General features: G+C 44.8%; 1 protein-coding gene across 8 annotated transcripts in view; it reads left to right on the top strand.

The window, feature by feature from the left end:
• The window catches only part of SERGEF (secretion regulating guanine nucleotide exchange factor), a 461,739-nt gene that overhangs the window by 41,892 nt on the left and 395,864 nt on the right, over positions 1 to 23,983 (top strand). For 4 of the 8 annotated variants that reach the window (XR_014465525.1, XM_083164592.1, XM_083164594.1 and 1 more), the window contains 2 exons: positions 1,247 to 1,283; positions 19,346 to 19,507. Coding sequence is in view for 5 of the 8 variants with exons in the window: in XM_083164592.1 (XP_083020718.1) it covers positions 1,247 to 1,283; positions 19,346 to 19,507 (199 nt within the window). In the remaining 3 variants the exon portion in view is untranslated. Of the gene's footprint in view, positions 1 to 1,246; positions 1,284 to 19,345; positions 19,629 to 23,983 lie in introns of those variants that run through there. The other 4 variants (XR_014465527.1, XR_014465528.1, XM_083164593.1 and 1 more) reach the window with 3 other exon arrangements.

A 23,983-nucleotide genomic window follows, 5' to 3' on the forward strand; every position in this document is an offset into this window, starting at 1 on the left:
GTATGTAATGCGGAGGGGCGTTTTGGGGACGGCTCACCTGCTGCTGCTAATGGTGCCGTGCCCCTTAAAGGCCCTGGGAGGTGCTGTACGCGCATGCGCAGCAGCCTCCAGCAGCCATTTTGGATTTTGGCAAAGTGCTGCGGCCCGGCCAACCGGGGGGGGATCGCAGCCGGCCCCCTTTTTAAGAGTTTTGGGCCAGCCCACCAGGAATTGGCCCAGTTTCTTGGTGGGCCAATCCACCCCTGTAGATTATGTGTATATATATATATAATTATTAATAATACAGAACACTGAGCCTAGGCCATTAGAATCTCTGTTGCACATACAGTATAAATGTAGATCATGTTTATCTGACTGTGTATTAGCTCTGGAATCAGGTGCTTAATGTGCTGCATGTTTGTACATGAATGGTACATTTGTTGCCATAATTGATGTTGGAGCTGCTTGTTTATAGATGCATTCATTTATTGCAAGGCTTCCCTCCGGCTGGAAGCATCCAGAGCGCTCCAAATATAGAAGCAAAATTGTTTTTCCGACCGTTTTATTTATTTATTTCTCTAAAAAGTCTTTTTAACCCATGGGCCAGATATTTATCGTCCCGCATAGGATTTTATTTTAATCTTATTAGGAAAATGCCGTCATAAATAAAACATCCTTTTTTATAAGCCTTGGTTCTTTTCTGTAACTGTACGGTGGGAGAGGGCTATATTTCGGGAAACGGTCATTAGGGGTCGACACCGGAAATCGTTCAACCTGCTCTCAATCATTTGGAAACGTTGACACAAGCAAGTAAGAGCGCTTAGTACATAGCGAAACTGAACCGGTATGGCCAGCATACGTAACAGACCCATTGCAGTAACTGACAGTTGGCCTGACCGCTGTCCCCTCCCACTAGTGCCAGTGACATCATCATCACCTGCTTCTCCAGTCACCAAATGAACAAGAGTTCACTATTTTATTAGCCAATCAGGAGTGATTTCTTATATGTACGAAGCGGGAGGCATATAAGTTTATGGTTACATGTGCTGCTTACATAACATACAAAGGCCAGCATAATTGTATATCTCCCATATATATACCCAGGTAACTTATGTGAAGAGCAGCACAGGGAATATTATAGTGTGTGTCCTGCACACAGGAGGATTACCCAGTCACATTACTGTATGTTCCGCATTGTTGGCTGATAATACTTGTGCTCAGTCACAGTGCTTACATTGATGTGTATTTTGTTCCGATTGCTCCACAGATTGCTTGCGGGTCTGAGCATACGTTGGCAATATGTGGTAAGTGAATTCACTTTTACTATGTCATTTTCATTCAACCTGCTGTCAATCATTTGGAAATTTATTATTGTCGATACTTGAATCTATAGGTACCTAATGTATGATGTATTAAGTCTCTTAAGCTCCATACACACTTAACAGATTCCCATAGATGCCGATATTGGCAAACACACTTGCCGATGTCAGGGAGCGATGGTCATGCTGCAGGTATATAATATGTGGTGTATTAGGACCGTCATTTGGGAATGTTCAGACAAGAGACACGCGGGAGTGCATATCATGGACATGGAGTGTCGTTTCTGAGCGATATTGTGAACAATATCACCTAGTGTGTATGGGGCTTTAATGTTTACTGCAGTGTTTTTCAACCCCTGTGCCGTGTCACACTAGTGTGCCTTGAGCTGTTCTCAAGTGTGCCCTCAGATCTAGAGATGCCCAGATTACAGCCACCACCAGTTCAACTGTTATTTACCAGTCTCTTCTTTTCATAAAGGGCCAATGTATTTTATTTCTGTTACCTGTGGGGACCAGTGTGATTGTTTTTATATGGGGGCCAATATGTTTTTTTTCCCCTGTGGGAGCCTATGTGTTTTGTCCTGTGGGGATCTCATGGTGTGCCTTGGCAATTTTAAAATCTTATTTAGTGTGCCGCAAGGTAAAAAGGTTGAAATCACTGGTTTACTGGAAACTATGAATATTTTGACATATATTAAACAAAACAATTTAATGGGATGAATGTTCCACTACTAGGGCGCTCTTCACACCGTCGTAAGGGGCTCTGCTCCCTTAACATGTAAACGCTATATGGGCAGGGTAGACGCTGAGGGAGGGTTAGGCTTGACGCTGAGGGAGGGAGGGTCAGGGATTAGACTCTGGGAGGGAAGGATTAACGTTTAGGCTGTGGGAGGGGAGTAAAATTCGGTTTAGGCAGCAGAGGGGGAAAGGGAGGGAGGTGTAGGGTTAGATATAGCATTGCAGCGCCGTACGCAGGCCGGCTCCAGCTGTGTACCGTAAGCTTGGGGGGGGGGGGCTGCAAGGTGGGCGGATGGCTGTGTGCGGTGGGGAGGAATAGAGGCAGCCCCAGGCTACAGGGAGAGCGGCTCCTCTCCCGGCCATTGGTGGCAGGGTCTGGGGGGTGTGGTAGCTGAAGGCATGCCCCTTTTGGCCGCAATAGCACGCTTCCAGTGGTGACGTCACTGGAGGTTCGGACATTAATTCCGCTGTAAATAGCAGGTCTGTGGTGGGGCGGGTGACCCATAACGTGTGTAGGGCTGGGGAGAATGCAGCAGGGCAGGCCACATCTGTGTATCATCTGAGGGCTGTGTGTATAACGCTGGGCCGGGGGGCGGAGTTCACTGTCTGACTCCGCCCACCATTATACACACAGTCACAGATTGACAGATGAGGCTAAATATATAAGAGATATAGTGAGATGCAGAATTCATATGATTAAAGTCCAGAGCTTATTAATCGTTTATTAATTTATTAATTTACATCGGACCAATACCCACTTTTGAGGAATCCCATTCCTACCAATAAGATTGTGTGGTCATCTCAACAAATTGATGTACCCTTTGCCCCTGATGAAGTCAACACCATGACAAAACGCGTTAGAATAACCAAATTGTCTGATGTACTATTATGTGTATTTGTTAAGAGGATCGTTTTTATCTTTTTTGATTCACTCAACTGTGCTGTAAAAACCTGTATGCCCACTGTTACGCCCTGAGGGCATTTTTATTAAATATTACTTGAATATATGCGCTAAGCACTCTGAATCCATTTGTTGAGATATATATATATATATATATATAAGTTGTAGACGGTAGAAGCGAAAGGAAACAAACAGCGGCACTCTTGTAGGGATTTCAAACAGGTGTATTCAGCCGGACGGCTCCCCGACAACCGGGGTTCCGACAGTCATTACTCCGACGTCGGAATCCCAACTGCTCCCCCATAGAGGGAGAATAAAAAAGATGACGAGCTCAGCTCGCCACCGTGCCCGCAAGGGGCTTCATTGCGCTTCCCCCCGCTGTGCAGTCGGGATTCCGACGTCGGAGAAATGACTGTCGGAATCCTGACTGTCGGTCATTTTATACAACACCCGAAAGAAGTAGTCCGTGTAAAACAATATTACTCCAATTCTAATCATTCTAAATTTAGACACTCAATTTATTTTTGTAATTCCTGTAAATGGTAAATTTATACAAGCCTTATACAAATAGAAAAAAAAAAAGGGAAAATAAAAGCAAGCCAGACAATGTAGCGGCATACTGTTCAGATCAAGAACGAAACTGTAAGTATGTTAAAAATAATCATGGAAACTGGTTACTGTTTAATTGGAACTGTGCAAGAAAGCAAAAGCACAGCAGTAAATACCCTCGAGTCATTTAGTGTATTAGAAATTGGCACAGTAGAGAAATGCGAGACGTTTGCTTCAAGGTCAGATGCCAAATTATCCGGGAAACCGACATTGATCTCATAGCCATAACACAATCCACTGATACCTTACCCTGGACCTATCACGGGTAGTTGGGGACATCTGTCTGATCAATATGTCACTGTAAGAAAGACCTCTAATCCTCAAGCCGTTCAGCGAAGAAAAGACAGAGGAATGTGCGGCTAAACTGAAAAGTCCATTCATTATAATAATAATAAAAAAGATCATCTAACCATTAAAAATGTCCCTTCTTCCTGTTTTAAAGAAGTCCTTTCCCCAATTTTGGCTCAAATATTTAATGAAGCATCTACCTTAGGAAGTTTGCCAAAAGAAATGTTAGAAGCTTGGATAGTTGCTTTACCCAAACCAGGGAGGAATCCCACTATTATAACCAACTACCGTCCCATTTCATTGCTTAACTCTGACGTTAAAATATACGCCAAACTGATATCTAACAGACTTAATCCTCTACTTCCCACTCTCATAAATCAAGACCAATTTGGATTTGTACAGGGTAGACAAGCACCTGACAATACTAGGAGAATGATTAACCTGGTCGAGGCCTTCTCTGGGTCGGGTGAACCGTTATTGCTGCTGTCCTTGGTCGCAGAGGAGGCCTTTGATCGACTCCACTGGGGCTATTTATATGCAGTCCTACGCAAGTTTGGGATAACGGGCCGCGCACTGACATCCATATCAGCCCTATATTATTCTCCATCAGCCGGAGTGTTTGTGAGTGGTCTGCTTTCCTCCTCCTTTTTGATCTCCAATGGAACTCACCAGGGCTGCCCCTTGTCCCCCTTAGTTTTTGCACTGGCCATTGAACCATTGGCCGAGACTATACGATCATCGGAAGTTGTAATGGGTCTGAGAATATTGGGCGTGTCATATAAAATATGCTTATTTGCTGACGATGTTCTTCTTTCCCTCATTAATCCGGAGAGTTCCCTACCCAATATACATAAGATCCTAGACGAATACTCTGCAGTGTCTTATTATAAATTAAACGGCTACAAAACCGAAGCACTGCCCATTAACTTCCCCCCTGACCTCCTTCAATCTCTACAAGCTAAATTCCAATATTCCTGGCAAGCTGGTAGCCTTAAGTATCTGGGAATTCACATTACCCCCACAATAGACAAATTGATTCAAGCAAACAATGTCCTTGTTCTCCACAAGATCTCGCTGATGTCCACTGATTGGATGATGTTGCACATATCATGGCTTGGCAGAATTGCGGCCTTGAAGATGATGGTATTGCCTAAGATCCTATATTTATTTAGAACCATTCCCCTTCTTCTCCCTACCTCTTGGCTAAATAAATCCCATTCAGCCTTTAGTCAATATGTATGGAAAGGAGCTATACCTAGACTGGCCTTTCATTATCAAAACGGGCAGGGGGGGGGGGGGGGGGTGCGTACTCAGACCTGCACAATTACCAAATTGCAAGTCTTCTCTCCCAAATTGGGGCTTGGTCTGTGGTAGATGACCCTAAAGTAGGGATGGACATCGGAAGCCAACCATCAAATGATGGCAGTGCTTCCACCATTGAAACTTTCGATGCGATGGTAATCAACCATCGCATCAAAAGTATTCGATGGTGAAAACTAGTTATATGACTAGTGCATGCGCAAAAGCCTGTATTGCCATTTGTAAGGTAGTAATTGGGTTCGGTGGCAGGGCCCAGGCTCTGAGCAACATATTACTTTATCACTGGACATTGTGTGTATAATATACATATATAATATTCACACAATGCCCAATGATGAAGTAGTATATTAATTTTGTACACATTATTAACACTTTAACAGCAAGTAATCAAAATGTAATAAAATTAGATAAATTGTAAACTAACTCGCTTTAGGTTTCACTATTTTTCCAGATAGGAAAATGTCTATTTATTAAGGCAAGTGTAACTACACACACACACAAATAAGGGAGATGATGGTACAGTGGTCACATCATTTTTATGGTGAGATAAATATTGCAAAGAGCAGGGCTGGCTCTACCATTAGGCAGCTGCCTAGGGTGCCAGGATCTGTGGGGGCACCACTAATAATGCTACACACTAAGCGATTCTAGCTTCCATCGTCAGCTATATGGTCGCTCAGTGACCATATTGCCGGTGATACCTAGCGACCTTCGCCATGTGCGCTCCCACCGCAGCCCAGCAGTCGCTGGTCGCAGGAACTTGCTAGAATCGCTGGTCCCCAGTAAAATACTGATAACCAGCAATTTGGTCGCTGAGCGACCAATCGCTAGCGACCAGGTCACGTAATATAAAAAATAGTTCACTATATATAAAAACAGTTAAGGTGCCCCTACACTGAGGCGATTTGGTCTGATTTTGGCCAATTGCGACCAATCGACCAGTTAAATCGGACCAAATCGCCTCTCCCTGACATGCCGTTGGGTCCCGTGCGCATCGGACCCGACCAGGTGGTCGGACCGGCAGGACGTCCACCCGTTCCTCCTGGCGGTGAGGCAGGCCGGAAGCAGGGACGCATGCAATCCATCACAATGGATCGCATGTGTCCGTGCTGCCGGGAAGGTCTCAGCAGCTTGCAGGCTGTCGGGTGTCTGTACACTGTTGCGAGGCGTCACAGCAGTGTATGGGCACCTTTAGCTTGGTTCATTCCATTGGTACCCCAGGGCTGCGTGTATTTTTCCATACTATATTGACAGAAACAGACAATCTCTGACCAACACTTCACTGATGATCATATAGTGGTTGCTGCCTGGTAATACTAATGCAGTATATTAATGAGTGTTGTATGTGACTGACATTCACAAATATCTGTAGCTAGTTGTATTGTGTACTTATTATTATTATTGTAGCTTGCCTGAGCTGGTATAACATTCAGTGACGTCTCCTCCTCTCTGAGGGTTGGGATCATTTGGTCTATTGCATTATGGTAGAAAGTCATTAGGTCGAATCCATTAGGTCGACATGCTAAAAGGTCGACATGATTCTAGGTCGACATGGGAAAAGGTCGACATGATTCTAGGTCGAAAGGTCATTAGTTCGACAGGTCATTAGTTCGACAAGGTCATTAGTTCGACATTGTCTATGTCGACATTCACAAGGTCGACATGGGGTTTTTCACTGTTTTTTTACCTGAATGTCAACACAGTCGACATGGACACAGTTTAAAGTGCACTGCATCCCCTCGCATCGCTCGCTGCGCTCGCTATGCGTCGGGCACGGTGCCTCGCTACGCTCGGCACACTATTTTATTCTCCCACCACGCCCTAGTGGATGGTAGGGCATGAAATACCGCCTGTCGGCACATGTTGGCTCAAAAAACAGTGAAAAACTCCATGTCGACCTTGTGAATGTCGACATAGACAATGTCGAACTAATGACCTTGTCGAACTAATGACCTGTCGAACTAATGACCTTTCGAACTAGAATCATGTCGACCTTTTCCCATGTCGACCTAGAGTCATGTCGACCTTTTAGCATGTCGACCTAATGGATTCGACCTAATGACTTTCTACCATAATGCAGTAGACCAAATGACCGCATCCCCTCTCTGAATCCTCCAGAGCTCAGTGTGTGTCTGTGAAATTTGCTGCTGTTTGAGTGACTGGTGCTGCAGGGTGAGGTTTGTGCTCTGATTGGCTCTCTGAGTCAGTGAGAGCCAATCAGAACTAGCAGTGGGCCCTGTTGCCTAGCAGCTACAGCAACCATAGAGAGGGAGAGGGAGGGAAGCAGAGAGAAAGCCAGACAGCCTCCAACGAACCTAGGAAGTTTCCCTGACACAGACACAGCAGCCAGGGGAGGCATAGCTTTTGGGAATTACAAAAAATAAGCCACCATCGGTACACCATCGAATGATTAGCATTCGATGGTGACAAACATCGGAAGGTCACCATTAAATGGCAAAAACACTAACATCGAAAGAAAAACATCGATGTTTCCGAAACATCGACCATCGATGTCCATCCCTACCCTAAAGTGTGGGTGATCATGGAACGTAATTTAATCTCCCCTTTATCAATCACAGACTGCCCGTGGCTCCCCACATCCATTGATATATGCCCATTGGTATCGGTTTCCTCTGTCCTACATACCCGTAAGGCTTGGTTGGAGACGGTGAAGTTATCCTCAGATATTTTATTACCCTGTACTCAACTATCTCTCCCAGCCATAGCCTTCCTGATACCGAACCTCTCTTTTACAGCGTGGGTCTCTAGAGGGTGCTATCACACGCTGAAGCTACAGCCTCAGGTACTTTGTTATCTTACTCACAACTCCAGTCCCGGTTTTCCCTCTCTCATAAGGACTTTTTTAAATTCCTTCAACTTAGGCATTGGCTATACGATATAACTCCTACTCCCCATGTTGTGTCCTCAATCCCTTTGTACATTCAGAATAAACTGACTTGTGCGAATAGTAGAGGAGGTATCACCTGGTGGTATAACCTATTGGTTGAACCGTCGGGCTTTGTAAAATTTCCCTCTTTATTGAAATGGAAACGGGATTTGAACGAAACTATCAATGAAGAGGAATGGCACCAAATCTTTGTTTCAAAGTGTCTAAATGTATTTCCCATACCGAACAATACTATAAATTACTTCACCGCCTATACATGACTCCAATTTTATTGCATAAATTCAACCCAGCTAATTCTAATCTATGCTGGCGGGGATGTGGATACGTAGGTTCCTTATTACACATATTCTGGGAATGCCCATATGTCTCCAGCTTTTGGACAGCTGTGTTTGCACTAATCTTAACGGTTTTGAAAATCCCTATTTCCCGACCCCAAAAGTAGCAATTTTTCATTTATATAATGGAGGTCTGACTAATAATGACAGATATGTTAGCCACATCCTAATCACATCTAAAATTCTGATTGCACAGAATTGGCGATCCACTCGAACCCCAACTATCCCTCAAATCAAACAAGCAGTTCAAATCCACTGCGAATATGAATCAGCTGGAGTGCGTTACTCCTCCTCGACCTCCAACCCATTAATTAAATGGCTTGGATGGACCACATATTGGACCTCCAGACCTTAGTTCATACCCGACTATTACAGATCGGCCACTGATCTCACTCTATTGATTAGCCTCTCCACACTACTTATTGCTTTTGAGTGCCTTTTGACTGATACATATAGTTTAGGTTGATTTATACCTACACTTATGATCGTATCCATATGTATACCTTTTACTTTGTTCCTTTATGTTACTTGCCCCTGAATGTTACCTTTGTTTTTTTCTCTTCCCCTCTCTGTACCTTATGATTTTGTTTGTTATCGTATAAAACCGATAAAAACTAATGTTTAAAAAAAAATGTCCCTCTGCCTCCAGTGTTGGGAGTTATGTATGCAGCATATTGGACATTGTGGTATGTGGCATAATGTGTCAGGGGTATTACAGTATGTGGCATAATGTGTAAAGGGAATTTTTTTTTTTAGTAGCTTTTCAGGCGGTTTATTTTATCTTGAGTAGCTCACGCCCCAAAAAAGGTTGGAGACACCTATCTATATAAAATTTTGCAAGCGTCCGTACAAGTAAAAATAATAGATGGATGATATAAGAAGATTATTAGTGTATTATATTCTTAGGTAGCCTGTTTTTCTTAAGATAAAAATTTGAAACATTTATTAACCCCTTCCTGACAGAGCCAGTTTTTGCGTTCCTGACAGAGCCCTTTTTTTCAAATCTGACATGTCTCACTTAAGTGGGGATAACTTTTTTTTGCTTTTACTTATCCCAGTGATTTTGAGATTGTTTTTTCGTGACACATTGTACTTCAAATTAGTGGTAAATTTGGGTCGATACAGTCTGTGTTTTTTTGTGAAAAATACCAAAATATCGTGAAAAAATGGAAAATTTAGCGATTTGCAAAATGTTAAATTTTCTGCTTGTGAGACAAATAATCTTACCACTCAAAATAGTGAATAACTAACATAGACCATATGTCTACTTTATGTTGACATCATTATTTCAACTTCCTTTTAATTTTTTGGGACACTAGGAGGCTTACAATATGAATAGCAAATTCTCAAATTTTCAAGAAAATTTCAAACACTGATTTTTTTAGGGACCAGTTCAGTTCTGATGTGACTTTGAGGGACTTGTATGTGAGACACCCCCATAAATGATGCCATTTCAAAAACTGCACCCCTCACAGTATTCAAAACAGCATTTTGGAAGTTTGTTAACCCTTTAGGTGTTTCACAGGAATTAAAACAAAGTGTAGGTGAAATTTCAAAATTTCTTTTTTTTTGCAGATTTGCAATTTTAATACATTTTTCTAAGGAACACAGTACATTTTACTAGAGAAATGTGACTGAAAATTGATTCCCCCAATTCTTTTGTTTTCATAAATATCCTATATGTGGCCCTAGTGTGCACGGTGACCAAACCACAGGCTTCATAATAGAAGGAGCACCTACTTGATTTTGGAGCCTCCTTTTTATGAGATTATTTTTTAGGCACCATGTAGGTTTCTAGGCACCATAAGATGCTAAAAGTTAGGAACCCCCCCACAAGTGACCCCATTTTGCAAACTACACCCCTCAGGGAATTCATCTAGGGGTATAGTGTACATTTCAAACCCCCAGGGGTTTCACCAATTGTGGTACAACTGGGCAGTGAAAATGAAAAATTATTTTTTTTACACAAAAATACAGTTCTGGCTCCAAATTTGTCATTTTCAGAAGGTATGAAGGAGACAAAGCACCCCAAAATCTGTGCCCCAATTTCTCCCGAGTACGGCAATGCCTCACATGTGACCAAAAAATACCAGTTGGGTGCATGGCAGGACTCAGAAGGGAAGGAGTGATTTTTGGATTTTGCAGCTCAGATTCTGGTGGAATTTTGGTGGGTGCTATGTCGCATTAGCAAGACCCCCAAAGCACCAATACAGTGGAACCCCCCCACAAGTGACCCCATTTTGCAAAGTACACCCCTCAGGGAATTCATCTAGGGGTATAGTGTACATTTCAAACCCCCAGGGGTTTCACCAATTTTGATACAAGTGGGCAGTGAAAATGAAAAATTACATTTTTTTACACAAAAATGCAGTTCTGGCTCAAAATTTTTCATTTTCAGAAGGTATGAAGGAGAAAAAGCACCCCAAAATCTGTGCCCCTATTTCTCCCGAGTACGGCAATGCCTCACATGTGACCAAAAAATACCAGTTGGGTGCATGGCAGGACTCAGAAGGGAAGGAGTGATTTTTGGATTTTGCAGCACAGATTCTGGTGGAATGAATGGTGGGTGCTATGTTGCACCAATACAGTGGAACCCCCCCACAAGTCACCCCATTTTGCAAAGTACACCCCTCAGGGAATTCATCTAGGGGTATAGTGTACATTTCAAACCCCCAGGGGTTTCACCAATTTTGATACAAGTGGGCAGTGAAAATGAAAAATTACATTTTTTTACACAAAAATGCAGTTCTGGCTCAAAATTTTTCATTTTCAGAAGGTATGAAGGAGAAAAAGCACCCCAAAATATGTGCCCCAATTTCTCCCGAGTACGGAAATGCCTCACATGTGACCAAAAAATACCAGTTGGGTGCATGGCAGGACTCAGAACGGAAGGAGTGATTTTTGGATTTTGCGGCTCAGATTCTGGTGGAATTTTGGTGGGTGCTATGTCGCATTAGCAAGACCCCCCAAGCACCAATACAGTGGAACCCCCCCACAAGTCACCCCATTTTGAAAACTACACCCCTCAGGGAATTCATCTAGGGGTATAGTGTACATTTCAAACCCCCAGGGGTTTCACCAATTTTGATACAAGTGGGCAGTGAAAATGAAAAATTACATTTTTTACACAAAAATGCAGTTCTGGCTCGAAATTTTTCATTTTCAGAAGGTATGAAGGAGAAAAAGCACCCCAAAATCTGTGCCCCAATTTCTCCCGAGTACGGCAATGCCTCACATGTGACCAAAAAATACCAGTTGGGTGCATGGCAGGACTCAGAACGGAAGGAGTGATTTTTGGATTTTGCAGCTCAGATTCTGGTGGAATTTTGGTGGGTGCTATGTCGCATTAGCAAGACCCCCCAAGCACCAATACAGTGGAACCCCCCCACAAGTCACCCCATTTTGAAAACTACACCCCTCAGGGAATTCATCTAGGGGTATAGTGTACATTTCAAACCCCCAGGGGTTTCACCAATTTTGATACAAGTGGGCAGTGAAAATGAAAAATTACATTTTTTTACACAAAAATGCAGTTCTGGCTCAAAATTTTTCATTTTCAGAAGGTATGAAGGAGAAAAAGCACCCCAAAATCTGTGCCCCAATTTCTCCCGAGTACGGAAATGCCTCACATGTGACCAAAAAATACCAGTTGGGTGCATGGCAGGACTCAGAACGGAAGGAGTGATTTTTGGATTTTGCGGCTCAGATTCTGGTGGAATGAATGGTGGGTGCTATGTGGCATTAGCAAGACCCCCGAAGCACGGTGAAATTATGAACCTAATATTCCATAGATGTGTGGTATATTTTAAAACACTCCTTTATACATAGGCCGGGTTTGTCGGGGCAAGTGTCACACTGGAAAATAGTTTGCTTTCTTATTCCCTTTTTATAGCAAACTTTGCACCTTTTTTGTGTCCTGCCCTTTTTTCCAGTGGAGGGGATTTCATCAGGAAAATGCTGCCCTGGTACAATACGGGGGCCAGTACTAGAAGTACTGGGGCCCTCTGCCTGCTGGTTCCCAAATATTAGGCCCTTTATGACTTCCTCTTGAAAGTGCATAAATGTCCCCCTCTGGCCGGTAGAACGGAATAGCACGTAAGCGTTATACAGTGCCATCTGGATGATATACACGGCCACCTTCTTGTACCAGATTTTTGTTTTCCGCAGGGCACTGTACGGCTTCAGTACCTGATCTGAAAGATCCACTCCGCCCATGTACCTATTGTAATCCAGGATACAATTAGGTTTTGAGGTGTGGGTACTGGTACCTCGTACAGGGACGGAGGTGGTACTGTCTCCGTGAATTGTTGTCAGTATAAGGACATCCCTCTTGTCCTTATATTTGACCAACAACATATTTTCGTTGCATATTCCCCTGCTTTCACCCCTTCTCATTACTTGGGCAATGTGCGTTTTTGGGAGGCCTCTTTGGTTCTTGCGCACAGTACCGCAAGCTGCTGTACCTCTTGAACCAAGGGCCTTAAACAGGGGGATGCTAGTGTAAAAGTTATCCACATAGAGGTGATAACCTTTATCCAGGAAGGGGTGCACTAAATCCCAGACAATTTTCCCACTAACACCTACGAGGGAGGGGGGGCATTCTGGCGGTTGAATTCTTGAATCCTTCCCTTCATAAACCCTAAACCTGTGGGTGTACCCTGAGGTGCTTTCACACAGTTTATACATTTTTATGCCATACCTTGCCCTCTTACTGGGAAGGTACTGGCGGAATTTAACCCTTCCTTTAAAATGTATAAGGGACTCGTCGATACAAATAAATTTTTCAGGGATGTACACCTCTTCAAATTTGGCACTGAAATGATCAATGACCGGCCTGACTTTGAATAGCCGGTCAAAGGTGGGATCATCTCTGGGTGGGCACTGTGCATTATCGGTGTAATGTATAAATTTAAGAATTGTCTCAAATCGAGTCCGGGGCATGGCCATACGGTAAAATGGAGTACTGTACAGAACATCTGTACTCCAATATTGCCTAATTTCTGGCTTTTTTACTATGCCCATATGAAACACCAGACCCCAAAACGTCATCATCTCTACTGCATCTACAGGGGTCCACCTAGCAAATGATGACGTGGGGTTTTGAGCAATAAACTGCTGGGCATATAAATTAGTTTGGTCCACCATTAAATTTATAAAATCATCAGAGAAAAATAATTTGAAAAAGTCAATTTCTCTGAGACCTGTGGAATCAAATTGGATTCCTGGCATGGCCAAAAACTCAGGAACCTGGGGCTCAAAATTGTCTGGTGGTGGGGTCCATACTAGATCAATTATTGGGGGGGGAATCTCAGCTGATCTACGGGGGCGTCTTTGAGGGGGTCCCTCATCACCAGAGGAGGAAGAGGAGCTTAAGACGAATCCTTCAAATTCCCCGCTTGCATCACTGCCTGTGTCAGAGTCAGAGGCAAGCATGGCATATGCCTCCTCCACTGAATACATTCTCCTGGATGACTGGGAGGACATTTGGGAGGACATTTGGGAGGACATTTGGGATGCCATTTTTATTTTTGTGTTACTGGTAGTGAAATGTTTCAACACGTGTATAGTGTAGGGGGGGGTACAAACTTTATTTCAATCCGGGGGGTATGTAGTGTGTAGTGTGTATGTGGTGCAGAAAAAAAAAAATACTTTATACCAATAAAAAAAAAAAAAAATGAAGGGGTTAAAAATAAAAAATTGAAGGGGTTAAAAAAAAAAAAAAAAGGTCCTGCGCCAAAAATTGAGCACAGATGTTGGTCAGTAACGTCTGTCACTGAACAGCGCTCAAAGGCAACAGGAATCTGATCAAAAAAAAAAAAAAAATTGATCAACCCTGTGCCGAAAAAGCTGATCAGTGATGTACGTCACTGATCGGCGCACAGTGGCCACAGGACACCCACAAAATCAGTGTGTGTAAAAAAAAAATTAAAAAAAGACCCCACAGCACTCACAAAAAAAAAAAAAGGTGATCAGTGATGCGACACTGATTACCAGTGAGGGACAGCAGGTGCACAACCTTTGGTGCAACTGACAGTGCAACTGGCAGCAACTGACAGGTATATATATAAAAAAAAAACCTCTGCGCCCCCAAAAAGTTGCTGATCAGCACAGATATACTGATCAGCACAAAAGGGGGGGTAGCAGACACAAAATATACACTCTCTATCACTCTCTGTCACTATCTCTCTCTATCTCTCTATCTCTCACTATCTCTCACTATCTATCACTCTAGGACACTGCAGCAGCAGCACTGACAGTTATATGTATAAAAAAAAACTGCACCCCCAAAAAGGGGAGGTAGCAGACACAAAATATACACTCTCTATCACTCTCTGTCACTATCTCTCTCTATCTCTCTATCTCTCACTATCTATCACTATCTATCACTCTATGACACTGCAGCAGCAGCACTGACAGTTATATATATAAAATAAAACCCCTGCACCCCCAAAAAGGGGGGGTAGCAGACACAAATCTCTCTATCTCTCTACCTCTCACTATCTATCACTATCTATCACTATCTATCACTGTATGACACTGCAGCAGCAGCACTGACAGTTATTTATATATAGAAAACCCCTGCACCCCCAAAAAGGGGGGGTAGCAGACACAAAATATAGCTCTCTCTGTCACTATCTCTCTATCTCTCTCTATCTCTCTCTATCTCTCTCTCTATCTCTCTATCACACTGCAGCAGCAGCAGGAAGTCTCAGGAAGTCAGATCCAGGAAGCGTCCAGCACGCTACAAGCAGTGATAAGGTGATCAGGTAAGGTATTTGCAAGGATCAGGTAAGTATTAGCAAGGATCAGGTCGGTATTCACGGCAGGCAGGCACGGTGACCGTTCTGCACGCTATTCCAGACCGGAATGGCGTCTGCAGCGCAGTCACCGTCAGTTTAAATGTCGCGCCTTGGCTGTGATTGGTCCGTGGGTCCCACGGACCAATCACAGCCTTGGGGGCAGGTGGGGTGAGGGTGGGGTGAGGTGTCATCGTCACCGATGACCCCCTCATGCCCCCTGACGCCCGGCGGTGATTGACACCTGTGTTACCGAGCGTCTGATTCGCTGGTAACACAGGAAAACGCTGTGAATGGCTGTTCACACTGAACAGCCAATCACAGCGATCGCCGACGGGGGGGCGGCATCGCAGCCCCCCCTGGGCATGCAGGGACATGTCTGCTGTCAGGGACAGCAGACATCGTCCCTCTGTCACTGCGTCTCGAGACGCAGTGACAGTTTAAACTCATGACGTACATTTATGCCATGTGTCGGGAAGTACCTCCCGGCCATGACGTAAATGTGCGTCAAATGTCGGGAAGGGGTTAACATTGTTAATGTTTAGGTCAGGGCTTGACAATTATATTTTAAATCTAGGAGCCAGGATGAAAGTTAAGGAGCACACCAAAAATGTAAACCATAATGCCTATTACACATGTCACACACACCCATTACATATTATACCACGTCACAATGCCCATTACACGTTATGCCACACACCGTAATACCTATTAAATATTATACCACATGCCTTGCTTCCCATTATCAAACATCAAAGGCGGATCCAGAATATTTTTTTACAGGGGGCACCCCTCCCCAGCCCTCATGAGCGGCCTCCTAACTGCCTGGCTCCCCCCGCAAGATGCAGCCTCCTAACTGCCTTCACCCAGCAGCATCCTCCAAACTGTACCCTCCTCACCCAGCAGCATCCTCCTAACTGTGCCCCCCTCACCCAGCAGCATCCTCCTAACTGTACCCCCCTCACCCAGCAGCAGCTTCCTAACTGCTGGTGAGAGGGGTACAGTTAAGAAGCTGTTGCTTGGTTTGGGGGGTACAGTTACCACCCACACCCAGCAGCAGCCTCCTGTGTCCCATCCCCCCAACAGCAGCCTCCTAACCCCCCTCCCCCTTTCCCTCATTCACCCAGCAGCAAGCAGCGCTACTCGACTTTGCTGGCTTGGCAGACTCAGCGGCAGGAGCGCATTATTCCCTGGCTGAGCAGCGTCCGCACAGCCCCGCCGCAAATTCAGACACCCACAGCTCAGCAGTATCCACTCAGTATTGAAGTTCTACCACAGGCAGTTCCCGCCCCGCGGCCAGTCCGCAGGTCACCTTCAGCTCAGCAGCGAATGTGCGGCTCCAATGTACCGTGCTGGTGACTGCACGGTAATTAGTAGCTGCTGCCCTAAATGTCTTCAGAGATGACAGGGGGGACACGGGCCGCGCTGTATCAGATCAGGCCCACAGCGCGCTACTTCAAAACAAGGAAGCTCGCACTCCAACAGCCAATGAGGAGCTACCACTGCACCTGCTCCTGATTGGCTGCCGAACTGCTCTGATCGTGAGCAGCCTTGAGTTTTGAAATAGAAGCGCGGCGGACCTAATCTGGTACAGCCAGAGCCGGGTGGGTAATTAGGTTAGGTTGTCCTCCGCTCTGCCCAGCATTAACGCAAGCCACCACTGACCCGGCACGATCTGGTACACCTAGCCTGCCACATTTCTCCACAAGGCGGTTTCATAAGATGCCCATCAGACGGGTGATCCTAGTTGTATGGAAATGCCGCCATCCGCAGCCACCAGATCTACTGCCTTATGCCAATGCGAGTATTCACGTGCGCATGCATTCTGCAGTGCATGCAGCGTCTGCGATTGCTTCTTGTGCATATGCGCAGTCTGCAGACAAGCGCGCGCTTTTAGACTTTTATCTGAATCTGGCTTGATGTGTGTGATGCACTTTTATATACACCCTTAAGTAGGGTTGCCAATCCCGGGGCATTTTTTCAATCCCAGAATTCGGGATTGAAAAATGCCCAATCCAGGGATTCCCGGGATCCCGGGATTGACTTCCCTAATTAAAAAAAACCCGCCCGGCTCTTGGACCCTGCTGGCACCCACTCACCCGCCCGGCTTCAGTGATCGGCTGCCCAGCCCACCTCCCCCCCCCCCCTGCACTGCACCGCCGCACGTGTAAGTATATATGCGGGGCAGCCGGGGGGAGTGGGCGCCAGTCAGTAAAGCTGGGAGGGTGGGCTGGGCGGCCGATCACTGAAGCCGGGCGGGTGAGTGGGTGCCAGCAGGGTCCAAGAGCCGGGTGAGCGGGTGATGCAGTCATTCTGCGCGCGTCCAGGACTGGGAGCTGCTGCTGGCCTCGTCACGCTGTGCAGAGCCACACTGTCAGGGAAGGGAGAAGCCGGGCAGTGTCTGAGCACATGCTCAGACGCTGCCTGGCATTAGACTGCGCATGCGCAGTCTAATCCCGGGATTGGAAACTCTATTGAAATCCCGGCGTTTTAGGGGCCATATCCCGGGATCCCGCCGATCCCGGGATTGTCCACCCTACCCTTAAGTTTATGGATACATGTAAAAATGGCAATAAATGTAATTTAACTGCAATATTGACATACTGTATGTGGGGACGGTTTAATAAGAATAATTGCCCTAATGTAAAATAGATATATTACCATTAACTGATTGGCAGCAGATCCTACAGCAGGCATTGGCTGTGCGCTGTTATACAGAAGATGAATCCTACTCAGGATGTATCATTACAGGAGCTGGTCTCTCTTTGTATTCTCCTTTCCAGCATCCTGTAACCGCTGAATGTTACTGAGTGGATTTGCTATTAGATATATTAGATGTAACTTTGGGAATATTCATTGTCCATTTCAGAACATCAGCTGCTACATCCTGTGCTGTTCAGATTTGTATTAGCGTTTGATGACTGATGATACGGTCAATGTTTATAGTACACTGGATAACAGGGAGTTGGTATATTATACCCCTTTCAGACACACATATATACCTGGCATTGCTCGGGTTTGGTTGTGCGTTTAGCATTGCTTGAACTTTATCCTTCTCTTGACAGCACAGACCCAGGAGGTGGCTGCCTGGTGCCATTTGCTAGTTTCACTTGTAGAAATAATCCCCAGACTAATCTGAGCAGCAACCTTTTTTTTTTTTGTTTCCCAATGTTTTTTTTTTGTTTTTTTTTGGGGTGGGGAGGGGGCAATGCCTTAGCCTTTGCTTTTTTTATGTATCTGTAGCATTTTGTAAACATTTGTTTGTGAATTTTGAAAATTGTTGACTGTTTTTGATTTTTTTTTTGGAGGGGGGTTGTATTTTTTTGGTAGAAGTCACACCATGAACCCGAGCACACTTAGTTAGGCATCCCAGACCGTTTGTCATTCCGTCTGTCTCATTTCCATCAAAATCCATCTACTGGAAGGCCCAGAACACGCTCCCCAGGTCAGAGGTCCACCCAGCGTACACCAACTTGACATCGTAGAGAGGTCCTGGCCACACCAATAGGCGTCACAGACCATTTGCCATCCCTCTCTGAAGCAAGTTCTCATCCAAACCTGACCAGGAATAGGCCCTGAACATGTTCCCCATGCCCATGATGTGCCCGGCATAAAGCTCTCTGTGGTCAGTTAATGGATCTGACATTATGTTTTTATTAAACCCGATGTCCGTTTCCCCCTCTATGTTATGCAACTCTGCCATGTCTTGCTTCTCTGGCCCACATTTGGTTTTACACACTCACAAAGTCACAGATAAAGCACCACAGAACCTGAGAAAAGTTACAGCTGTTCACATCAAACCCCTTCTTTCATTTAAATTCAGACTCCGTGGTGTGTGAGTGGGAGTATGGGAGATGGACCATATCAATGTGGAGCTTTACTGAGAGGAAGGGACAGAGATCACCCCCTTTTCAGGTCCAGGCAATTGGCCAGACCCAGTTTCTTAGAAGACAATTTCAAGAACTTTATAGACAACTATATGAGCAGGACACTCTAACCCTCTGGCCTGCATAGCAGCGGCACCCCTTGCACCCACTATAGTTTCAATGCTTGTGTCCACCTAAGGTGTATTAGACTCTCAGGATAAAGTTTCCACTAGCTCGATAACAGGGCAAATATGAAGTTACAGTGATTGTTTCCATTCTATTTAGGCAACACCGTATATTCCTGGGGATGGAACGAGCACGGAATGTGCGGGACTGGCTCTGAAGACAATGTACCCACTCCAACGGCAGTCTGCCTCCCCGACTCTAATACGGTGAGGCTGATCGGATGTGGAGCCGGACACTCTATGGTCCTGTGTGTATCCTCAGGTTAGAGCATATTCCTAAAGCCTGTCTTTTATTTATGGACAAAAGCTTCGAACCTAAAACGGATGTATCACCAGAGCTATTGTTTCTTGCGATCAATGTAAATAAATATATGGAAATTATATATTGGTGATTAGTTTCCACTATTTGTAAGTGGTGTATTATTTGAATGACATGCTGATGGTACACAAATAATGTTTTTGCATTTGCCTGTGAGCTTAGCACTTGATCAAATCTAGATTTCCTGTAATAATTCTTTATGGAATTTCTAGATGTGTTGGTGACCATCGATCTCCATAAACTCCTTTTTACTCTGTTTTACTATGCTCACATAAGTGGTCTGAGTGTTATAAGGACAATTTAGGAATCAAATCTAAACCGTTTAAATATCCAGAGTAAACATAAAGAGTACTGACGCTTTGTGATACAAGAGTAATGAGTTTCATGGTCTACAGAGATATAAGTGAGATGTATTTATTACACTTTCAGGTATTGTATTTGTGTGGCCTTAACCTCTGGTTTTCATCTGTGTCCTAAAAACTGCAGTCAAATTTGCCTGAAATATAACTACAATGGTTATTTTATAGATTTACATTTGTAAAAATATTTTTTTTTGCAATTAGAACGAGCCAAACTATCTATTCTAGACTAAGGCCCTTATTCTGATTGCGTCGGATGGCTGCATGTTCGGTCGGACAGCCGATGTATTGTATTTTTAGAGGCATTTCTCCGCATGTGCAAACGCCGTGCACGTCCGAATACGGCGTGAATTCCGTAGAGAAAACGATCGGTCGGAACAATCCGAGCAGGGGGTGGAGAGGGGCGTGAAGGGCTGTTTGGGCTCATTACCATATGCGTACACACCGCGTTCCCATGAAAATGCTGGGTGTATGTATGGTAATCCGGCCGTGACGCACGTGGGGGGCGGACAGCTGACATAGCCGGATGTCAGCTGCCCGCCCATATTCCTGCTTTCATAGGGAGAAATGTCAGAGTGGTCTGGAGCACTCGGAGCTGCCTGACCACTCGGTCCAGCATTCGATGGTCGGCGACCATCGGAGGATAGGGGAGGTTCCCACAGATGGAGGAGGTGCTCACATGAAACATCCACTTCGCTCGGCGTCTCACTGCATTCGGACGGTGTGAGCGATCCGTACGGTAGGCGGGGCTAAGAACACTCGGTGGCCATCCGAAAATACGCATCCGTCCGAATGAACTAGAATAAGGGCCTAACATCTGCATGAGCCGGTGTCAGGTTGATTAAAGGCCACTGTAGGATAAGACCGATTACAAGGATTTGCCCAAGAACTGCAAACATCACAAGCATCATGAGCAGCAGTTTGTACCGTTGTCCATCAAGACTGGGAATAGGAAAGCTCCACAATGTCTTAAAGTGGCCATACACCTGCAGATTTATCTTCAGATCTTGATGGTTGGAAAAAAAATCTGGTAATATCTGAATAGCAGTTTGTCAGTTTTCCAGCATTTCCAAGCAAATGGTCAACTGTCATCTGCTCTCATCCATAACCATGTTTTTGTTCCAACCAGCCAGATCTGAAGATCAATCTGTATGTGTATGGCCACCTTTACACTTTTGCTAACAATGAGTTAGTTCTTCATTGAAATAATCATTATTTTATTTTCTGGTTTAAATAAAGCACTTTTTAAAGCTACTTTAACCCATCTGACATAGGGTAATCCATCCAACTGTTATCAAATATGTTTAAAGAACGCTTTCCCAGGTCTGATACTATTTCTTACAGACCCTTATTCACTAATGTATGTCATTGGGACTCTTTTAAAACCCTAGGTTTTACGCCACACTTAATATTTAACAGTTTCTTGGGCATTGAGTATATTTCTGGAAGCGTTGAGTACAGTTTTCATGTGTGTAAAGTACAAATATTCCGACATACTGTACATAATGCGTACAGTCTGCTCAGAGTGGGATACAACACACTTTTGTCTCCACCAGTTAACATTGTAATTAGATTTGTACCACTTCTACATCCATTGTATAGAGAAAGCCACTAATGCCCCTTTCAGACCGCACTTTAAAAACGGTATATTGCCGTTTTTTTACCGTTTTAAAACGGTAATGTGTGCGGTCTGAAAGGTGCAGGACCACTTAACCGGTTAGAAAAAAACGGTTTTTCTAACCGGTTAAAATGCAGGGTCCTACCCGTTTCAGAACCGGTATTTTAGGCTCAAAATCGGTTCTGAAACGGTATTTAGGACCCAGCCAATGAGCTGGGTCCTAAATTCAGCACAGGGAATACTTAATGAGCGCTCATTAAGTATTCACAGCACTGGAGCCCCCCGCGCGCGTGTCGACGCCCCCCGCGCGTGTCGACCCCCCCGCGCGTGTCGGCGCCCCCCGTGTCGACTTACCCCGTGCCGGTATCTCTGTTGTGGTTCCCGGCACTGCAGCTCAGTATGCTCGGAAAGCACTTATGAAAAAAGTGTCTTTCAGAAAATGGCTGCCCCCATACGAAAGACAGTTTTTTTAAACTGGGTTTCCTATGGGGCAGCCATTTTCTGGAAGACACTTTTTTCATAAGTGCTTTCCGAGCATACTGAGCTGCAGTGCCGGGATCCACAACGGAGGTACCGGCACGGGGTAAGTCGACACGGGGGGGGGGCGCCGACACGCGGGGGCGTCGACATGTGCGCGGGGGGCGTCGACATGTGCGGGGGGCGTCGACACGCGCGAGGGGGGGGGGGGAGCTGCACGGAGGGGAGGGCTGAAGGCTGCACTGGCTTTGACCCTGTATTTGGAAATTTTCCAAAAACGGGTCTGCCAGTGTCAAAAAATCGGCACTTAAGTGCTGCGGTGTGAAAGGGGTTTTATCTGACAGACCCGTTTTTGGAAATGTTTCCAAATACAGGGTCAAAGCCAGTTATGCAGTCTGAAAGCAGCATAAGGGAATAGCACTTTGATTTCTGTGTTTTCCTCTTTTACATACATTTTTTACCGTTTCTCACTTTAAAAAAAAAAAATCATTTTATTTATTCCCACAACTGGCACCAAGTTTTCAAGCTTCTTTGGAAACCGTGCATATAGATGTAATCACATTATACTGTTTCAGGCAATCATCTGTTATTGCTGAGTTATCAGTAAAGCAGAAAGGAAGTAAATATATTTAACATTCTAGATTTTATCCATAAGGTAACAAAAATCATGTTATGGGGAAAAGAAAAAGTGAGTTGTCGTCTTTTTAATTGTACACAGCTGTAAAAAGGAAAGTAACACACACTTTCATTTTCAAATTCCAAATCTAGGAGAATCGATCTCAATCGATGTTGGGTTTTAAGAGCTGAAACACACATTTACTAAAAAAAGTACGACATCGATTTAGATAGATTTTCATCCATTTAAAGTAAATGAATATCAACTTTTTAGTAAATTCACCCCTAAGAGTGTAAACCGAACTCCTTCATCGTGTCCACTTGCCTGTTAAAGTGTGTGCGTAGCGATTATGCACTTTGTGACCCTGCCCGGTGCCGTTGGGATGTATGAAATCCAAGGAAACATTTGCAGGCAACCCCTTTAAATAAAAATAAAAAATCGGTACTTTTTAGCGCCCTATTTGCATACGAACGGCACCGTAGGGAAATCGCATCGCGTGGGCCATTTAAGGGTCATGCGATGCAATGCGATTTTTAAGTGTAATTTATTCACTGCTCTGTCAGCCCCGGGCCATCGCATTGCATCGCATGTCCCGCAAAATCGCATGCGATTTTATAGGGTGTGCGATGCCATTACATTAGCTATACAATCATATGATTGTATGTCCCAAAAATAGGTTTAACGCACCACCCCACTATCCACGCCACCCCGAAGTGTGGCGATTGGCGGCGGATCACATCCTCCGACCTGTTCATTCCCCCACTATCCACGTCAGTGTGGAGGTGATTTTATATAGCGAGCGCAACGAGCCACCGAGCCCGAAGCGTGGCGAGCGCCGCGGATTACTTTACATGTATTCCGCGGCTGACGTGGATAGTGGGGTAATGAAAACGTCGGAGGACGCGTTCCGCCGCCTAGCTGCGCTCACAATGCTTCGGGGTGGCGTGGATAGTGGGGGGGTCCGTGAAACCTATTTTTGGGACATACAATCATATGATTGTATACCTCATGTCATGGCATCGCACACCCTCTAAAATCGCATGCGATTTTGCGGCCGATGCGATGGCCCGGGTCTGAGAGAGCAGTGAATAAATTACATAGGAAAAATCGCGTGGCACTAAAATGGCCCCATGCGATGCGATTTTCCTACACAGAATAGCCCACTAAGCAAAGTGCTAATACACAAGTACCAATAAATCAAATGCTACAGCAGACTGATTTCACATATAAATCAAATAATGTGATTGGACCACAGCACCCACACTTATAATCGTATTGGTGGGAGTGATCAAGATGCATCCAGCCTATCAGAAGCAGCTGCTGGTCATCATCATCATTTTGCATTTGCA

This window comes from Crinia signifera, chromosome 11, assembly GCF_055691185.1.
Source record: "Crinia signifera chromosome 11, ASM5569118v1, whole genome shotgun sequence".
Lineage (NCBI taxonomy): Eukaryota > Metazoa > Chordata > Amphibia > Anura > Myobatrachidae > Crinia > Crinia signifera.